General features: G+C 38.2%; 7 protein-coding genes across 7 annotated transcripts; 5 read left to right on the top strand and 2 right to left on the bottom strand.

Moving 5' to 3' along the window:
* Positions 1-439: 439 nt before the first annotated feature.
* Positions 440-2183, top strand: LOC6643535 (class E vacuolar protein-sorting machinery protein hse1). Its single transcript, XM_002066235.4, has 2 exons — positions 440-1470; positions 1525-2183. Exons 1-2 carry the CDS (start codon positions 462-464, stop codon positions 2109-2111), a joined length of 1596 nt encoding a protein of 531 aa, XP_002066271.4. The 5' UTR covers positions 440-461; the 3' UTR covers positions 2112-2183.
* Positions 2184-3420: 1237 nt separating this feature from the next.
* On the top strand, positions 3421-4554 carry LOC26529695. The gene is made up of 2 exons (XM_015178193.3): positions 3421-4331; positions 4388-4554. The coding sequence occupies exons 1-2, from the start codon at positions 3457-3459 to the stop codon at positions 4470-4472; spliced, it is 960 nt and encodes a 319-aa protein (XP_015033679.1). The 5' UTR covers positions 3421-3456; the 3' UTR covers positions 4473-4554.
* A 4584-nt stretch (positions 4555-9138) lies between these two features.
* On the top strand, positions 9139-11171 carry LOC26529015 (class E vacuolar protein-sorting machinery protein hse1). The gene is made up of 2 exons (XM_015178181.3): positions 9139-10164; positions 10219-11171. The coding sequence occupies exons 1-2, from the start codon at positions 9156-9158 to the stop codon at positions 10803-10805; spliced, it is 1596 nt and encodes a 531-aa protein (XP_015033667.2). The 5' UTR covers positions 9139-9155; the 3' UTR covers positions 10806-11171.
* Positions 10924-11603, bottom strand: LOC124460359. The gene is made up of 3 exons (XM_047010964.1): positions 11337-11603; positions 11079-11255; positions 10924-11025 (listed from the first exon to the last, which is right to left on the bottom strand). Exons 1-3 carry the CDS (start codon positions 11586-11588, stop codon positions 10924-10926), a joined length of 531 nt encoding a protein of 176 aa, XP_046866920.1. The 5' UTR covers positions 11589-11603.
* Positions 11604-12695: 1092 nt separating this feature from the next.
* Positions 12696-13835, top strand: LOC6643533. The gene is made up of 2 exons (XM_002066233.4): positions 12696-13606; positions 13661-13835. The coding sequence occupies exons 1-2, from the start codon at positions 12732-12734 to the stop codon at positions 13737-13739; spliced, it is 954 nt and encodes a 317-aa protein (XP_002066269.2). The 5' UTR covers positions 12696-12731; the 3' UTR covers positions 13740-13835.
* Positions 13836-15212: 1377 nt separating this feature from the next.
* LOC26529924 lies at positions 15213-16954 on the top strand. Its single transcript, XM_015178197.3, has 2 exons — positions 15213-16256; positions 16311-16954. Exons 1-2 carry the CDS (start codon positions 15236-15238, stop codon positions 16886-16888), a joined length of 1599 nt encoding a protein of 532 aa, XP_015033683.2. The 5' UTR covers positions 15213-15235; the 3' UTR covers positions 16889-16954.
* LOC6643531 (acyl-coenzyme A diphosphatase NUDT19) lies at positions 16952-18318 on the bottom strand. The gene is made up of 4 exons (XM_023176431.2): positions 18223-18318; positions 17959-18158; positions 17555-17897; positions 16952-17492 (listed from the first exon to the last, which is right to left on the bottom strand). The coding sequence occupies exons 1-4, from the start codon at positions 18316-18318 to the stop codon at positions 17088-17090; spliced, it is 1044 nt and encodes a 347-aa protein (XP_023032199.1). The 3' UTR covers positions 16952-17087.
* Between the last annotated feature and the right edge of the window lie 35 nt (positions 18319-18353).

Genomic DNA, 18353 nt, shown 5'->3' with positions numbered 1-18353 from the left:
GATAGTTTAGATTATCGAAAATCAAAATATGAATCTGTGCAAAATGCAATGTTTACTGGCTAGTAATATGTATGTACAAAATATAGCTTATATCATGTTTCAAATGTACAAAAACATACATACAATTTTATGGATAGGTCGATCTTATCATGTTAATACCGAAAATTCTGAACTCAACCCGAAAAAGTATTGTTCCAAATGTTAAATATTTGATATAAATAAAAAACTATTTGAAGTTTAGATGCCAATTCCAAGAATTATTATAACACAATTCAACTAAGTTCGTGCTTTTCCGTTTCACTATTCGTATAACAATCAAAGAGTTTGAAATTAAAAAGAAATCACTCAACATGCGATTGATAATTCTCAGTCAACACACGTGTTCATCGGGGTTAAATCATATTTAAGCCAAGGCCGAGACTAACGAAAGACACTTGCACTTGCAACTTCAATTGGCAAAGATGAAAGTTCAGCTTGTAGCTATCCTTGTATTGGTCAATTACTTTGGTCTCAGCTCCGCCATTGTGGAGCAGGGCATTGAGGGATGGTTAAAAGAGGCCGCCGAGGAACTGGGTGAAACCAACAATCTTCTAAAGCACATTGACACTGTTAATGGGCAGATCAAGTCGAATCTCGATGAGCAGAGAAAGGCTCTGGAGGCAGTCGCACAGATCGAGGAACTACTTGCCAAACAGATTGCCTTTGAGGATGCCAAGTCAGAGGTGCTACTTGAAGCGTTCAAAAAAATCTCGGTGAATGGAGAAGCCTATGCCGAGATCACAGGCAAGGAGTTGAGAGGATTGGCCCAACTTCAAGAAGGAACTAAGCAGTTGATTGTAAGCCTTGAACGAAAACTGGAAGGTTTCCAACGTCATGTGGTGAACAGCGCTCGTGGCATTGACCAAAGCATCGATCAGTTGACCAGACTGGTAACCCGGGCCATTCTCCCCCAGCTGAATGGTCTCCGGTGTTCCTTTGATAGCCTTGAGACTTCTCAGATCAACATTGAAGTAGAACTAAAGAACTTGGGTCGCATCAAGGATGTCAGTGAGAATACGAATGCCAAGTTGAGTATCTTGGAACATCAATTAAAGGATGTAAATAACACTCAGACGATCGGTCTGGACAGACTGACAGCAGCAGTGAAACATCTGAAACCATTAAACTCTTGGGAGATTGAAGGAGCTTTAAGGGAACTGATCATCTCCCAAAAACGGATAGAGCTTGATTTGGAATCCCGCGAGAAGCGTCCACATCATTCACCAGAACCAGATTATTATCCTGAGATCTACGAACCCAAGGGTCACGATTCTCGTCCACAGCCAGAGGTCTACCCCCAGCATCAATCGAAACCACAACCACCAAAACAATCCCATCCTGAATCCTACAGCCACCACGAACCTCACCATCAGACTCATGTTAAGCCTGTGGATTTAGTTCAGGTTTGGAGCATCGCGGAACCCCAAAATGGTAAGAAAATTCATACTCACTATAAAACTGAAATTAAGGTATATTTTATTCCAGGTGAAGTGCGTCGTGTTAGTGCTTATGCTGAGTCTCCTAAACCCAAACCGAAATCCATCAGACCATATCAACCCGTGCAGAAAAACCCAGTCTCGTGGCGGGAACCTTTACCCTGGCAAACAGTATCTCCATATCAATCCGTTCCAGCTCCAGCACCAGCAACTAAGCAACAGCCGGAAAACTATCGATCCATACCCCACGGATCTCGTCCTTCTCCTCCACAGAAGATCGAACATCAACCTAATATTCAACATCAATACTGGAATGTCGCTCCCCAGGAACAATACAGGCCTGAAGCTCACGGTTATTCTGAGAACCATGGTCATTTGGGACCTCATCTGCCTAAGCCTAAACAATCTGCTCCCGTGCATCCAGGTCCTACACATTCTTCTCCAAAGCAAAAACCTTGCAATGAAAAGAAACCTCAAAATATACCGCACCATCCTGCTCCCAGATCCTACTTACCTGCACCACCATCACCACAATCCTACAGATACCAAGATTCTGCACCAAATCACCAAATTCCCCGCGAAGAAGAATCTTGGAGAGTCTGGAATGGAGCTGTCCCGCAATTAAAGGCTTATTAATATATTTTAATTTAGATTTTAAAATTATACAGCTTTTGATGCTTAATAAATTCACCCGTAGAACAAAACAAATTTTGGTGGAACATCTTCTATTTTGGTAGTCGTAGAGGGAATGATTGTAGATCATTGCCTGCCAATTCTCAACTTTTCAATACTATAATAAGATGTGTTCCTAGAGAAATGATTTATTATTAGCAACAAAGAGCTTTTGTAGGTAGAACTACAAATTTTGTGTACTTTTATTTAAATCTCAAAAAAACTTTTTCTTACCTCCAACTAAAAGATGTGTGACCTCCCAACTTGACAACATCATCATCCTGCACATAACACGATCCGATTTATTGAACAATCCTTCGTAGGGCAAAGTGTTACGAAAAATGTCTGGACCATCGAAAAAAATTTATAATATGCTCCTTTCAGGCCTGGAACAAAGATCACTTAAAAAGGCAATCGAGGCATTCTCGTTTTGTTGGCCTGCTTAAAGGAACTAATCCGTATTTACAATCACAAACCGTTTTAAACACTTGTTAGCATGTCAGAGAGTGCTTAAAATTATAATATTTATTTATTGAAATCAGAGTTGAAGGCTTTCTACCTAGTACTCATATAACTGAACATGATAAGGGCGGTCCAAACTCAGCGGAGTTTGATTATTCTAAACATGCTTTTAAATAAAAACCGAGATTTTACATAATCACATACACATGTTGATCCAAATTCAACCTACTGCTTTATTAATGAATCGAAAATCGTAGATCTTTAAGGAAAAGCAACCCAAAATCAAATGAATGCAAAGATGGCCAATGCCTTTTGATCTATACACAAATATATAATCATTGAAATGTTTTGTCCTGATCTGTAGAAACAGAAAACTTTAGTTTTTCATTATATAGTCATAAATGACAATACACATATGTGTACGATCGGGCATAATCGTAATATACTTTATTGAATTGACCTAGTTGCGGAAGTCAAACTACCTACAACTATAAATATCTTTGTAGTATTAAACAAAGAAATACATACCAAAGATGGGAACTTATCCGCCAAGAAGGTTAACCAAACGTAGTTTAAAGACACTTTTTAGACGTCATGTGAATGTTTGAGATTATGAGTGAGTTTAAACGTTTTTTTTTAGAAATATATTAATAGTAATCCCATGAATAAACATAAACATTTATCTTCTTTTTTCGTTGTTTCTTTTTTTTGTAGTAGATAATATTAAAACCAAACCAAAGACACGTGCCAGGTGTGAGTATCTGAAACTATTTATACCCAAGTTCCCAATGTCATTTAAAACATATTTCGGTTGACACTGGACCAAAACACTTGACACACATTCACCATGAGGATTCAAATTGTCCTGTCGATTCTGTACTTCTCGGCTGTTCTGATCTTAGCTGAGGATGGTAAGGCGCAGAAGAAAGATCGCGAAATTCTAGAGATCCTTAAGAAGGGCGATGAGGAGCTGAGAAAACTAAACCACAAGGTCCATGATTTAAGCAACTCCCAAAAAGGCATTGAGGACAAAATCAAGCAGCAGCGCGACCAGTTGGAGGGTATCGTCCGTCTCGAGGAGGGTTTGATAAAGATTCAAAACGATACTGCCCACAGTTTCCAACTGACTGCAAGTGGGGTGAAGAACCTCACCGCCAACATACGCTCCTTCGAAGCCAAGAACGACAAGGCTCTACAAAATCTAGGCAAGGTGGAACTCCAGATCAAAGAAGTTATTGGAAAAGTGGATGCCAATCAAAACAAATATGAAAACGAAATCAAGGGCGTATCCAAGTCAGTGGAAAAGCATTTGGACGAACTCAGCAAGTTGCTTAAGCAATCTGTTGTAGAGAAATTGGTTTCGCTAGATCGGACAGCGAAGAAACTGGAGTCGACCCAAAAGAATATTGAACAGAAAGCTTTGTATTTGGATGAACTGAACGAACTGGCAGGCAGAGCCAACTACAAGGTAGACCAATTGGAGCAGGGTCTTCAACAACTGAACTACACCCAAAATCAACGGTTGACTGGCATCGCAGTGTCCGTGCATGAGGTTGAAGTGGGTGTGGGACATCTAGACAGGAAACTGGTTGAGTTGCTGGGCAGCCAGCAAATCATTGAAAAGACTCTCAAGGACTGCGCCAAATGGAAACATCCCAACAAACCATCCAATCCTGAAAACATATGGACACAACCCCAACCAGATTATAGTCCATCCTACGGGTAAGTTTTCAATTTGAAAATAATCATACAACGTTTTTGCTAACGTATTCTTCCAGTTTCCAACAGGACCAGGTCAGCTACGCATCTGCTGAAGAAGCTGCCCAACTTCATAAATTGTTGTATGGCAAGGACGAAAACTGATGTAAACAATCAATAAAATTAAACATAACGTTTAAAATAATTATTCCTAAAACCTAAATAAAGATATGATAATGATTTAAAATTCTTTTTTTAAAGAATGTCTGAATTTTTGAAGTAAATCGGAATAAATCTACCAAAGCTTTGGCGCTTCAACTGAAGATGATCGAATTTATAAAACATTTAGTCGAATTTTCCTATACTCCTACTTTTAAAATTTTTAACATAAGTTTAAAGAAAAACAAAATTAACCTTTTGAAAACCTGCAAAAAAAAAAAAATCTAAAATAAAAACACTTTGGGATTAGCAGTGGATATCTTTTAGCTTCTCTTGTAACCCATTCTGCTCACCACCAACCCTCAGAAAATGCGTTGCAACGGATCGAAATATATATTTTCTTGCTTAACACTAAAAAAACAGTGTAGCGAAAATGTTACAATAAATAATTAAATGCATTATAATTATATAATAAAAGCTTTGAAAGGATTTAAAAGCAGATGACGCATTGGACATCGCATCAAAATTTTCAAAAAATAAATACAAATACACTATATCATATAGCTCTAGAAGAACTAGAAGACACATTTTCATAAAAATTGGAGTATGCTATGAAATTTACATATGTGATAATATTGGATATAAAACCCCAGATCCCAAAATTTGAATGTGATATCATAATCGGCTCTGCTCCCCAGCTCTGCCGGCAGCGCTGCTTGCTGTCTACTACGTCTTTAGCCATCAACGGAGTACATGCATACACACACAGACGCAACGCTACATAAACTGTATGTGTATGCGTGCGTTGCTTTGCTTTGGGAATGAGGGAAGAGGAAGAACATATTGTAAAATAGATAGTAAAATTGTTTTGTTGGTATATTGATGAATTGAGTTGCAGAAAACAAACATGTAAAATTATTATTACCAAGGACTGCAAGGGTATATAAACTTACGCATAGCCGATGTTAGCTTCTTTGATATTTTTTATTGACACTGATTTTTACTGACAAGCACGAGTTGCCGAACCTACCCGAGCGTTTGCAGTGTATGTGAGACGGGAGAACTAGGCAATAGCCAGGGGAATGAGCCGTGCCTGCCACTGACAGTATAAAGCAGGCCCTGACTGGGACCCTAAGGGCCCACAGGGCACAAGTTGAACATTTTTATTTCCCTATTTTTTTTTTACAATGCCCTTCTACGTAAGGCGTAATTTTACTAGATTTTAACACTCATCAAACAGTCAAAAGCTTTTCAAGTAAATTGCTCCGTAAGGAAAGGGCGTTAATAATTCGTTCACCTTTAATTTGTTTCAAGTTTTGTTTTTCAACTGTCATAAGCAAGAAAGTTTCTAAATGTTTTTGCGCCAAACAGCTTCTCAATCTGTTTTTGACATTCATATTTTAACTTGGAAAATGATCTTTCAATGCAAGAAACAGCTACGATATGAGGAAAATTTTTCGGGTCGAGGCATGAGAAATCTGTTGCTACTTTTCCATGTTCCGTAAACCATGATTTGATTGCACAAATGGTTTTATCAATAATGACATTGTGAACTTCTACCATAAATTTTTATTGTGGTTCATCGATTGGTTCATCACGGTTTTTCTCGCCCGGTAACCTTTTCTTTTTGTGCGGCGTATTTTACTAGGAACCTTGTGTATTAAAACATAGTAAAAATAAATTAAGTCCTCTGCTACATAATACTTCTTCGCTTTGGAAAACAATGCCTGAAAATCGAATGTCGTACAGAGCCTGTGAACGACAGGGGCCCCAGCGCCCATCGATTTGTTATGGTACAAAAATGATTCTTATTGGGAACCTCGTACGAAGGGCCCTAGTGACTAAAAACTGCTACTCTACTACATGAAATTTCATCAAAAGGGCCTCCTACCTCAAGGGCCCACCGGGCATTTGCCCGGTTGCCCGGTGGGCCAGTCCGGGCCTGGTATAAAGAATCCAAAATTTTACCAATACTTTAAATATTAATTACCAACATGTTTATTCACAGACTATTCATATTTTTATAAAAAATGTTTGAAAATATGCTTATTATGGGGCTTCAAAACCTTGTTCTCCCCTTTATAAATTCACCCGTAGTTATCATACAAACTTTGATAGGTCGTTTTTGATTTTGTTTGTCGTAGACGTCAAATTCGAACTCGGCCTTATAACGACCATTAAAGGGTAATCCATGCGAAGTTATATTAAAACGAAAATCATACGGCTCTAGGAAATATTTTGTCTGATATGAAATTAAGTCAAAGTTTGAAATACGATCTTTGAATATTTGTTTATGTATGCTTACACCAGGATAATAGATACACTTTTCCTTCATTGTGTCCTTGTTGATTATGTATTTGGTAATGTAAATGTAAAAATAATTTTGTGGGTCATTAAACGCTTTGCATGCATCTTGAATGATTATATTGTAGATCGTTGGTTGCCAAGCCCCAACTTCCCAATGGTACGCAGAGATGTGTACCTAAATAAATCATTTATCATTAGTAGAATGGAAATTAATTCAATTATTGGAAGTACTTTAAGTATTTTTCTTACCCCTACGCGATCAGTTGGCTCAATTTTCCATGTAGAGGCAATGGAAAAATTGCCTGAAATACTTACAATATCATTGTTCATTGATCTACGAAGCTCCGAAAAATTAAACATATAATTTGCAAATAAAACGTCTTCGGGTTGATTAGAACATTTACGTATAATTTCTGGATCATCCAATAAATATTCAAAAACTGCTCCTTGCAAATTACGAACGCAAATCAGGACGAAAAGAACCACCAAGACGTGAAACATTTTGAATGCTTTTACTTTTTAATTGGAATAATGTCTATTAACGATCGACATCGGTGGGTATATATATATATATAGAAAATAATTGATATAATTACATTTATATTAATTGCTATCAGCAGAGTCCAATTAACATTATTTGGGAGTGGTGTTGAGTTATTTAGGTAGATGCAAGCATATAATTAATAGTTAAACACATGGCAAGATTTTAGATAATTATGTAAATAAATAAATAAATTAAGGTAATACTACTCCCCTTTAACCGATATTTTTCCTGATTAATTCTCGAAATGAATACAATTGGACCCAAGATTTAATTTTAAAGACAACATTAACATCACACAAATTGATAAGAATAAAAAGTGCACATCGTTGGTAGCCTTGATGTTCCCTGAGTCCAAAAACAATAACCCATAAAATGACTAAATAAAAAAAGGCTTTATATGTAAGAATGAAATGACTCAGCCGAGTTATCCTTGTTGCCAGCAAGATGCCTTTTTGTCCTGAGTTATCTTTAGAGGCCGAGAACTTTTTAACTAGCACTCCTATAAGAATACGCTCTTAAAGGATTTTGAATCTCAAACATCCACAAAATGTTGATAGGAAACAAAAGGTAATTGCCGCCACTTCTTCGTCAAATTGTCGATTTTTGGCATAAAAAGTTGTTAACTCTTGGTATCAAAAGGTTTAGAATACATAGTTTAGAGCACATTGCGGATACGTAATTATGGAGTTGCATGGAGCATTTACATATACCTACGACCTAAAAATACCGCCAAAACAATTTTGCACGAATTATACTTTAGTTGAAAATATTTACATTAAATGTGGGGCAAATCTGCAATAAATTAGTTACGGTCTACCAAATTCAAAACACTTACAATTAGTCACTCACTAAATGAAGTAAGTAAGTCGTCTCGCCGACTTAGGTATACCATACACCAGTAAAGCAAATATTTCAACTTTATTAAACAAATGCATTTTCATATGCTTCTTACAAGCATATCTTAGTATCTCGCTCACTCAATCATAAGAGCACCCTAGCGCCCCCACCAGCCAACGGCCAACTCCGGCCTTATGGAAAAACGTTTATATGCATAACTCGACCGATTTTGATCAAATTTGGTATTTTGCTAGATATTAGTATTAAATTTAAGTGTGCCAAATTTGATTGCATAAGGTAAAAAAATACGGGAGATATTCAAGTTTTTCAAATTACGGGGGCGGAAAAGGGCGTGGCAAAATTTTTATACGTACAAAATGTGTGCATTTACTAAGCGAATATACATACCAAATATGGTGTCTCTAGCTGGAATAGTTTTTGAGATAAACGCTTTTTTTGAATTGCGGGGGCGGAAAGGGGCGTGGCAAAAATTTGAAACACCGAGATTTAGGTGTTCATACGGACAGACGGACATGGCTAGATCGACTCGGTTGTTGATCCTGATCAAGAATATATATACTTTGTGGGGTCGGAAAAGCTTCCTTCTGCCTGTTAAATACATTTTGGCGACTTTAATATACCATTTCACCCTATGGGTGTATGGTATAAAAAGTGCAAGCGCACATAGTTTACAAAAATCAGTCAAAACAAACCGCTGACATGACAGATGAACATTTCTGAATGATAACTAACTTTTGTTAGGAACTATTAAAAACTTTCTATATCAATTTCAACCATTATAATAACTCAATTCATCTTAGTTCGTGCTTTTCCGTTTTACTATTCGTTTAACAATCAAAGAATTTGAAATTTAAACGAAATCACTCAACATGTGATTGATAATTCTCAGTCAACACACGTGTTCATCGGGGTTAAAACATATTTAAGCCAAGGCCAAGACTAACGAAAGACAATTGCACTTGCAACTTCAATTGGCAAAGATGAAAGTTCAGCTTGTAGCTATCCTTGTATTGGTCAATTACTTTGGTCTCAGCTCCGCCATTGTGGAGCAGGGCATTGACGAATGGTTAAAAGAGGCCGCCGAGGAACTGGGTGAAACCAACAATCTTCTAAAGCACATTGACACTGTTAATGGGCAGATCAAGTCGAATCTCGAAGAGCAGAGGAAGGCTCTGGAGGCAGTCGCACAGATCGAGGAACTACTTGCCAAACAGATTGCCTTTGAGGATGCCAAGTCAGAGGTGCTACTTGAAGCGTTCAAAAAAATCTCGGTGAATGGAGAAGCCTATGCCGAGATCACAGGCAAGGAGTTGAGAGGATTGGCCCAACTTCAAGAAGGAACTAAGCAGTTGATTGTAAGCCTTGAACGAAAACTGGAAGGTTTCCAACGTCATGTGGTGAACAGCGCTCGTGGCATTGACCAAAGCATCGATCAGTTGACCAGACTGGTAACCCGGGCCATTCTCCCCCAGCTGAATGGTCTCCAGTGTTCCTTTGATAGCCTTGAGACTTCTCAGATCAACATTGAAGTAGAACTAAAGAACTTGGGTCGCATCAAGGATGTCAGTGAGAATACGAATGCCAAGTTGAGTATCTTGGAACATCAATTAAAGGATGTAAATAACACTCAGACGATCGGTCTGGACAGACTGACAGCAGCAGTGAAACATCTGAAACCATTAAACTCTTGGGAGATTGAAGGAGCTTTAAGGGAACTGATCATCTCCCAAAAACGGATAGAGCTTGATTTGGAATCCCGCGAGAAGCGTCCACATCATTCACCAGAACCAGATTATTATCCTGAGATCTACGAACCCAAGGGTCACGATTCTCGTCCCCAGCCAGAGGTCTACCCCCAGCATCAATCGAAACCACAACCACCAAAACAATCCCATCCTGAATCCTACAGCCACCACGAACCTCACCATCAGACTCATGTTAAGCCTGTGGATTTAGTTCAGGTTTGGAGCATCGCGGAACCCCAAAATGGTAAGAAAATTCATACTCACTATAAAACTGAAATTAAGGTATATTTTATTCCAGGTGAAGTGCGTCGTGTTAGTGCTTATGCTGAGTCTCCTAAACCCAAACCGAAATCCATCAGACCATATCAACCCGTGCAGAAAAACCCAGTCTCGTGGCGGGAACCTTTACCCTGGCAAACAGTATCTCCATATCAATCCGTTCCAGCTCCAGCACCAGCAACTAAGCAACAGCCGGAAAACTATCGATCCATACCCCACGGATCTCGTCCTTCTCCTCCACAGAAGATCGAACATCAACCTAATATTCAACATCAATACTGGAATGTCGCTCCCCAGGAACAATACAGGCCTGAAGCTCACGGTTATTCTGAGAACCATGGTCATTTGGGACCTCATCTGCCTAAGCCTAAACAATCTGCTCCCGTGCATCCAGGTCCTACACATTCTTCTCCAAAGCAAAAAGTTTGCAATGAAAAGAAACCTCAAAATATACCGCACCATCCTGCACCCAGATCCTACTTACCTGCACCACCATCATCGCAATCCTATAGATACCAAGATTCTGCACCAAATCACCAAATTCCCCGCGAAGAAGAATCTTGGAGAGTCTGGAATGGAGCTGTCCCGCAATTAGACGCTTATTAAAATGTTCCTTTTTAAGCAATCACGAGGGAACGAGCTTATGTTCCCTTTTTATTTCTTAATAAATTCACCCGTACAAATAAAACAAATTGTGATTGGGCGTTTCCGATTTTTGTTGTCGTTAGACGTCAATTTTAAATTCGACCTTATAACGGCCATGAAATGGGAGCCCATACGAAGTTATGTTAAAACGAATATCATGGGGCTCCAGGAAATACTTTGTCTGAAATTAAAATTTGAAATTCGACCTTTTAATATAAGTTTATGTATACTTACACCAGGATAATAGATACACTTTTCCATCATCGTATCCTTGTTGATTATGTGTTTCGTTAAATAAACGTAAAAATAATTTTGTGGGTCATTAAACGCTTTGCATGCATCTTGAATGATTATATTGTAGATCGTTGGTTGCCAAGCCCCAACTTCCCAATGGTATGCAGAGATGTGTACCTAAATAAATCATTTATCATTAGTATTAAATCCTTTAGGCATCATAAGGCATAATTTATTAAATTTCCGATGTTTTCTTACCATTATGCGGTCAGTTTGCTTAATTTTCCATGTAGAGGCAACGGATAAATTGCCCGACATATTTATAATATCGTTGTCCATAAATCTATGAAGCTCTGATGTGTCAAACAATTCGTCTATAGATAAAACGTTTTCGGGTTGATTAGAACATTTACGAAAAAGTTCTGGATCATCGAATAAATATTCAAAAGTTGATCCTTGCAGACCTCGAACGAAAATCACAATGAAAAACACAATCGACAAAAAGTACATTTCCGATTCGTTAACTTGTTCAAAAGAATCCATCCAAATTTCCGATTGCAATCCGTTATATACCGTTATCAACACGTCAGAAACAGCGCAAAAATCGTGATATGCTTTGATGACAATCAGCAATAACGAATGAACATTATAAGGGCGTGTCGCTGAGTTATATAAATCTTAATATGTATATAAAAGTAAATAAAAATCTAAAATCATTTTTATCACTGATATGACGATGAGAGTGAGGCAAACTTAAGAGCAACTGGGAGACCAAAGAATTGGTAAAAATCAGAGTCAGATTTGGTTTTCAAGTATAATGAGAAGTAATTTATTTGGATCTAAATAAATGATTGGTTGTCGAATGAATGATTTCAAGCAATGTAAAGTATTTTGATCCCTAATCCTTGGATCCGTTTTATCTCAATTTTCTGCAAATGATCTTTGATATCAAGACTGGAAAATGGCCTTTATTTTTGTTTTAATGTCCCAGCGTCGATTGCTTCTTTTTCCTTACGATTTCCTAACGAATCAGCAAAATCCAAAAAAACGAAATCTCTACATAATATTTATGTTATACTTATCTATTTACTTATCATAGGATCATAAAATCTTTGCTAAAATTTCGTCTAAACGAAATATTTTACAGGATACAATATCCCTATTAAGCAGGTGGTCTGTTTTGTGCTATTCTAAACAATACACGGAAACAAGAACTGAAAATCCGGATTTTAATTCAATTTCCCTTAACTTACGGTCTAACAATCAACGATTGTTTGGGTACCATTAGTAATTAAGATTAAATAGTTTAATATACTGACCCATATACAACTCAGTCACGTTTTTTATGGAATAATTCCGAAAATAGCTCAACGAAATGAAACACCTTCAACAAGAAATAAACAAAAAGTACCCACCAGATATGGGAACTCACCTGCCAAGAAGTCGTTGAACCAAACTTTTTAGATATGATTAAATACTAAATGAAAAATAGAGAAAATGTTTCTACCTTCTTTTTGTAGTAGATAATATTAAAACTAAAACAAAGACACGTGCCAGGTGTGAGTATCTGAAACTATTTATACCCAAGTTCCCAATGTCATTTAAAACATATTTCGGTTGACACTGGACCAAAACACTTGACACACATTCACCATGAGGATTCAAATTGTCCTGTCGATTCTGTACTTCTCGGCTGTTCTGATCTTAGCTGAGGATGGTAAGGCGCAGAAGAAAGATCGCGAAATTCTAGAGATCCTTAAGAAGGGCGATGAGGAGCTGAGAAAACTAAACCACAAGGTCCACGATTTAAGCAACTCCCAAAAAGGCATTGAAGACAAAATCAAGCAGCAGCGCGACCAGTTGGAGGGTATCGTCCGTCTCGAGGAGGGTTTGGTAAAGATTCAAAACGACACTGCCCACAGCTTCCAACTGACTGCAAGTGGGGTGAAGAACCTCACCGCCAACATACGCTCCTTCGAAGCCAAGAACGATAAGGCTCTACAAAATCTAGGCAAGGTGGAACTCCAGATCAAGGAAGTCATTGGAAAAGTGGATGCCAATCAAAACAAATATGAAAACGAAATCAAGGGCGTATCCAAGTCAGTGGAAAAGCATTTGGACGATCTCAGCAAGTTGCTTAAGCAATCTGTTGTAGAGAAATTGGTTTCGCTAGATCGGACAGCGAAGAAGCTGGAATCGACCCAGAAAAATATTGAACAGAAAGCTTTGTATTTGGATGAACTGAACGAACTGGCAGGCAGAGCCAACTACAAGGCAGACCAATTGGAGCAGGGTCTTCAACAACTGAACTACACCCAGAATCAACGGTTGACTGGCATCGCTGTGTCCGTGCATGAGGTTGAAGTGGGTGTGGGACATCTAGACAGGAAACTGGTTGAGTTGCTAGGCAACCAGCAAATCATTGAGAAGATTCTCAAGGACTGCGCCAAATGGAAACATCCCAACAAACCATCTAACCCTGAGAACATATGGGCACCACCCCAACCAGATTATAGTCCATCCTACGGGTGAGTTTTCAATTTAAAAATAAAAAGTTCTTGTTAAGTAACGTATTCTTTCAGTTTTCAACAAAAGGAAGTTAGCTACGCATCTTCCGAAGAAGCTTCCTATCTCCACAAGCTTTGGTATGGCAAGGATTAAAAACTAAACTGAATCAAACTGTCGAGACAATATTTCAACATTATTTGCATATCAATATTAACCCTCAAGAAATAAATAAACCCAAAAAAATATGAATCGCCACTTATTTTCTACTTGAATGTTATTAAATCACAAAATCAACATATTATATGGATACTGTGGCTTATATAATAGTTTTAAAATGCATTTTGGTAAATTTACGTACAAGTTTTTTGTAGGTTTTCGTCATTGTGTTCAGCAATGTAAAAACAGATCTTTAAATAATCGGGCAATTTCCAAAATGTGTTACTTATTTTCGCACTTGAATTATGGTTTTTAAACTCGCAGTAAGAAAGGAAATTTTCTAATCCTTAATTGAATAAAATAAATATTTAAGAAAAGAATAAGCTTATACCAACTATGTAATAGGATTGAAGATATAAAACATGGAAACTTTTAAAAATACAGTTGAGTCCTGATAGTTCGAAATGGCAAGGGGATGAGTTTTTTCGATTTACATTTAAATTATAGCGATTCAATGAATTTTTTTCAAGGGGATCGAATTTTTTTTCGATTTATCGTTTGTATTTTCAAATCGTTTCGCTCCTGTTTAAAAATTGTAAAAAAAAAACATTTTAATATATTCTCGATAAGTGCGAAGAGGAGAGTTCATACACCCAAAATCCGTCTGGATCAACTTAAACTCTTCTTAAACCGTTTGTTCTCCCCGATCGGACAATTATCTTATGAAGCTCCAATAGCAAGAAAAAAGTCGATACTTTCATTCAATTTAATATTGGTAAGTTTAGTTTTTTTGGTAGGATCGAACTACTATATCAAATAGCTTCGATCGAAACAATCGATTGTCTGACTTGACTAAATCGACAAATTAATGAATGAAAGATTAAATGGAAACCTCTAACTCGGTATTACATGATTGTGTATATGCTATATTCTATCCCTAATATTAAGTTTATATAAAATAAACTTTTAAATGTTTTTCACTGTTTACATTTTGCATCATAATCCTCGTCACAACGTTAATTATATGTATCAACTTATAATAATATCTGATCATTATGTGAATGGTAAATAATTCAAAGATCAGACATTTGATTATCTATGTGTATACTTGTATATATAGAAGGAGTTGCTAACAATAAATCGAAATATGAAACCCATAACCCATTTTAACACCAATTCCTTTAACACGTTGTTTCCTTGGAACGTAAACATCTTGTCAAGCGAGGCCCAGGTGCACCCATATACAAATAATTGTAGATTTTGGAACAAAACAATCAAAAACGTTGCTTATCACTGCCATAACTGACTTTTTTGAATTTAAATTCGTGCTTTAACGTTTCCAGAGATAAACGGAATGAGGGTCAAAAGCAGCAAAAAGAAACTTAACATTAGATTACCTTCAGTTAGCACACGTGTTCATCGGTCTAAAACATATTTAAGCCAAGGCCGAGACTAATGAAAGACACTTGCACTTGCAACTTCAATTGGCAAAGATGAAAGTTCAGCTTGTAGCTATCCTTGTATTGGTCAATTACTTTGGTCTCAGCTCCGCCATTGTGGAGCAGGGCATTGACGAATGGTTAAAAGAGGCCGCCGAGGAACTGGGTGAAACCAACAATCTTCTAAAGCACATTGACACTGTTAATGGGCAGATCAAGTCGAATCTCGAAGAGCAGAGAAAGGCTCTGGAGGCAGTCGCGCAGATCGAGGAACTACTTGCCAAACAGATTGCCTTTGAGGATGCCAAGTCAGAGGTGCTACTTGAAGCGTTCAAAAAGATCTCGGTGAATGGAGAAGCCTATGCCGAGATCACAGGCAAGGAGTTGAGAGGATTGGCACAACTTCAAGAAGGCACTAAGCAGTTAATTGTAAGCCTTGAACGAAAACTGGAAGGTTTCCAACGTCATGTGGTGAACAGCGCTCGTGGCATTGACCAAAGCATCGATCAGTTGACCAGACTGGTAACCCGGGCCATTCTCCCCCAGCTGAATGGTCTCCAGTGTTCCTTTGATAGCCTTGAGACTTCTCAGATCAACATTGAAGTAGAACTAAAGAACTTGGGTCGCATCAAGGATGTCAGTGAGAATACGAATGCCAAGTTGAGTATTTTGGAGCATCAATTAAAGGATTTAAATAACACTCAGACGATCGGTCTGGACAGACTGACAGCAGCAGTGAAACATCTGAAACCATTAAACTCTTGGGAGATTGAAGGAGCTCTAAGGGAACTGATCATCTCCCAAAAACGGATAGAGCTTGATTTGGAATCCCGTGAGAAGCGTCCACACTATTCACCAGAAGCAGATTATTATCCTGAGATCTACGAACCCAAGGGTCACGATTCCCGTCTCAAGCCAGAGGTCTACCCCCAGCATCAATCGAAACCACAAGCCATTCCAAAGCCACCAAAACAATCCCATCCTGAATCCTACAGCCACCACGAGCCTCACCCTCAGCCTCATGTTAAACCTGTGGATTTAGTTCAAGTTTGGAGCATCGCGGAACCCCAAAACGGTAAGAAAACTCATATAATTACTAAATCTGAAATTAAATTATATTTTATTCTAGGTGAAGTTCGTCGTGTTAGTGCCTATGCTGAGTCTCCTGAACCCAAACCGAAATCCATCAGACCATATCAACCCGTTGAGAAAAACCCCGTCTCGTGGCGGGAGCCTTTGCCCTGGCAAACAGTGTCTCCATATCAATCCGTTCCAGCTCCAGCACCAGCAACTAAGCAACAGCCGGAAAACTATCGATCCATACCCCACGGATCTCGTCCTGCTCCTCCGCAGAAGATCGAACATCAACCTAATATTCAACATCAATTCTGGAATGTCGCACCACAGAAACAATACAAGCCAGAAGCTCACGGTTATTCAGAGAATCATGGTCATTTAGGACCGCATCTGCCTAAGCCTAAACAATCTGCTCCCGTGCATTCAGGTCCTAGGCATTCACCTCCAACGCAAAATCAAAGGAAACAACATAATGGACCTTACCAATCTGCTCCCAACACCAACTTACCTGCACCACTGTCACCGCAATCGTATACACACCAGGATTCTGCACCAAATCACCATATTCCCCGTGAAGAAGAGTCTTGGAGAGTCTGGTATGGAGCTGAACCTCAATCGCAAGCTTACTAATATAGAAGAATCGTCAAAAGAATTTTAATACCATTGTAGACCATGAAAATAAAGCATTTTAAATAAGTCTTAGCATTTCTTTTTCTAATTGTAAGAATTATTTACAAACAGAGAACTATTAATATGGAAACTACAAATCCTCTGAAACATTTGTTATATTGCTCTTTTCGACTTAAAAACTAAATAAATGCATTTAACCTCAGAGAGTTGTAGCATCCAGAGGATTCACCTGGCCATCCGCAGGGTTAAAATTGATTAATAATTCAGATTGATGCTGATTTTTGTGCTCAGAGCGATGTAAATTCTTTGTGGCTAAGGCTCGAAAATCTTTCATAGAAAGACCTGTTTCAATTTTATCTGGACAGGCATCAGGATCACTGGGATAGACATCATCTCCGGGTAAAAGATGAACCGAACCATCCAAGCACTTGAACATAACCGGATGAAATAAAATTAATCCCTTGTCTGACCTCTGTTTAGCAAAATCGTAGAGTGAAGTCAGACTTTTAAAATTTAGACATCGCGATAGCTCGTAAAATTGTGGAGGAGGTAGCCAAATTTGTTTATCCAATGCCAATTTGACATAGTCCAATGGAGAACGCCACTACAATGACAATAAAAATTGAGTAAAATATTACCAAACATATAAATATTGATTCTACTCACTGCACAATCTTTCACTTCATTGGGTTCTATATTCAAATTGGGTTTTGTGTCCAAGGCAGTCAAGAAGAAGGCGGTCTCAAAACGTTTTTTAAATGTCGATGGTGTCCTCCATGCTGACCATTCATGCAGTGACCAAATATCAGGTAAAACACCCAAAAACTGACAAAGCTCTAGAAATTTATTGGCATCATTATGGACCACGTGCTGCCAATGGGGACGATCGAATTGTTCATAGAATTTGGCAAAATCTCCAAGGGATGTCAACGATTTGCGGTCTCGGCATAGTAAGATGCCCATTTCCTCAAAGGTTTCACGGATGGCTGTGAGACGCAGAGACAATGGACTGGACATTGACAAAGTTAATTAATTAATCTTTAAATGATTTAATTATAATAAAGTAATACCTAGTTTCTCCTTCAAAAAGAAGCGGCCTGGGGGCCGACGTAGCATTTCCAAATTTATCAAATTTATCTGCGACAACATCATAACGACGGAAATGTTGTTCCCAAGCAGGTGAACTATCCGCAGCATCACAAACTCCACCAGGAAAGACAGAAGAGTCGGGCATAAAACTGGATTTTGAGTTACGGGTAAGAAGCAGGGCCTGCAATAAATGAGCCAATTAAATGTCGATGAGGTCCAAAGATTCATTTATTAATACCACATACATTGTAGTCATATGGTTGTCTAGCCACTACATGATCTTTGGCCAGTACTATTAGGCTAGAGGATCGCCTAATTTTGGAAGCTACTTGTGTGGACATTTATTTTGCTTTAGGTAACAGGTGAAACTGATATC

Source organism: Drosophila willistoni, assembly GCF_018902025.1.
Source record: "Drosophila willistoni isolate 14030-0811.24 chromosome 2R unlocalized genomic scaffold, UCI_dwil_1.1 Seg200, whole genome shotgun sequence".
NCBI classification, from domain to species: domain Eukaryota; kingdom Metazoa; phylum Arthropoda; class Insecta; order Diptera; family Drosophilidae; genus Drosophila; species Drosophila willistoni.
The sequence above is the reverse complement of the archived record's forward strand: the minus strand, read 5'-3'. Positions and strand labels throughout refer to the sequence as shown.

What these genes read in the sequence shown, in the direction of transcription:
- LOC6643535 (XM_002066235.4), top strand. Translation starts at nt 462, where the DNA reads ATGAAAGTTCAGCTTGTAGCTATCCTTGTATTGGTCAATTACTTTGGT. An exon ending in CATCGCGGAACCCCAAAATG is followed by an intron (nt 1,471 to 1,524) that starts GTAAGAAAATTC and finishes ATTTTATTCCAG; the next exon opens with GTGAAGTGCGTCGTGTTAGT.
- LOC26529695 (XM_015178193.3), top strand. Translation starts at nt 3,457, where the DNA reads ATGAGGATTCAAATTGTCCTGTCGATTCTGTACTTCTCGGCTGTTCTG. An exon ending in GATTATAGTCCATCCTACGG is followed by an intron (nt 4,332 to 4,387) that starts GTAAGTTTTCAA and finishes GTATTCTTCCAG; the next exon opens with TTTCCAACAGGACCAGGTCA.
- LOC26529015 (XM_015178181.3), top strand. Translation starts at nt 9,156, where the DNA reads ATGAAAGTTCAGCTTGTAGCTATCCTTGTATTGGTCAATTACTTTGGT. An exon ending in CATCGCGGAACCCCAAAATG is followed by an intron (nt 10,165 to 10,218) that starts GTAAGAAAATTC and finishes ATTTTATTCCAG; the next exon opens with GTGAAGTGCGTCGTGTTAGT.
- LOC124460359 (XM_047010964.1), bottom strand. Translation starts at nt 11,588, where the DNA reads ATGTACTTTTTGTCGATTGTGTTTTTCATTGTGATTTTCGTTCGAGGT. An exon ending in AGCAAACTGACCGCATAATG is followed by an intron (nt 11,256 to 11,336) that starts GTAAGAAAACAT and finishes TGATTTATTTAG; the next exon opens with GTACACATCTCTGCATACCA. An exon ending in AGTGTATCTATTATCCTGGT is followed by an intron (nt 11,026 to 11,078) that starts GTAAGTATACAT and finishes TTTTAATTTCAG; the next exon opens with ACAAAGTATTTCCTGGAGCC.
- LOC6643533 (XM_002066233.4), top strand. Translation starts at nt 12,732, where the DNA reads ATGAGGATTCAAATTGTCCTGTCGATTCTGTACTTCTCGGCTGTTCTG. An exon ending in GATTATAGTCCATCCTACGG is followed by an intron (nt 13,607 to 13,660) that starts GTGAGTTTTCAA and finishes GTATTCTTTCAG; the next exon opens with TTTTCAACAAAAGGAAGTTA.
- LOC26529924 (XM_015178197.3), top strand. Translation starts at nt 15,236, where the DNA reads ATGAAAGTTCAGCTTGTAGCTATCCTTGTATTGGTCAATTACTTTGGT. An exon ending in CATCGCGGAACCCCAAAACG is followed by an intron (nt 16,257 to 16,310) that starts GTAAGAAAACTC and finishes ATTTTATTCTAG; the next exon opens with GTGAAGTTCGTCGTGTTAGT.
- LOC6643531 (XM_023176431.2), bottom strand. Translation starts at nt 18,318, where the DNA reads ATGTCCACACAAGTAGCTTCCAAAATTAGGCGATCCTCTAGCCTAATA. An exon ending in GACAACCATATGACTACAAT is followed by an intron (nt 18,159 to 18,222) that starts GTATGTGGTATT and finishes CATTTATTGCAG; the next exon opens with GCCCTGCTTCTTACCCGTAA. An exon ending in ATGAAGTGAAAGATTGTGCA is followed by an intron (nt 17,493 to 17,554) that starts GTGAGTAGAATC and finishes TTGTCATTGTAG; the next exon opens with TGGCGTTCTCCATTGGACTA.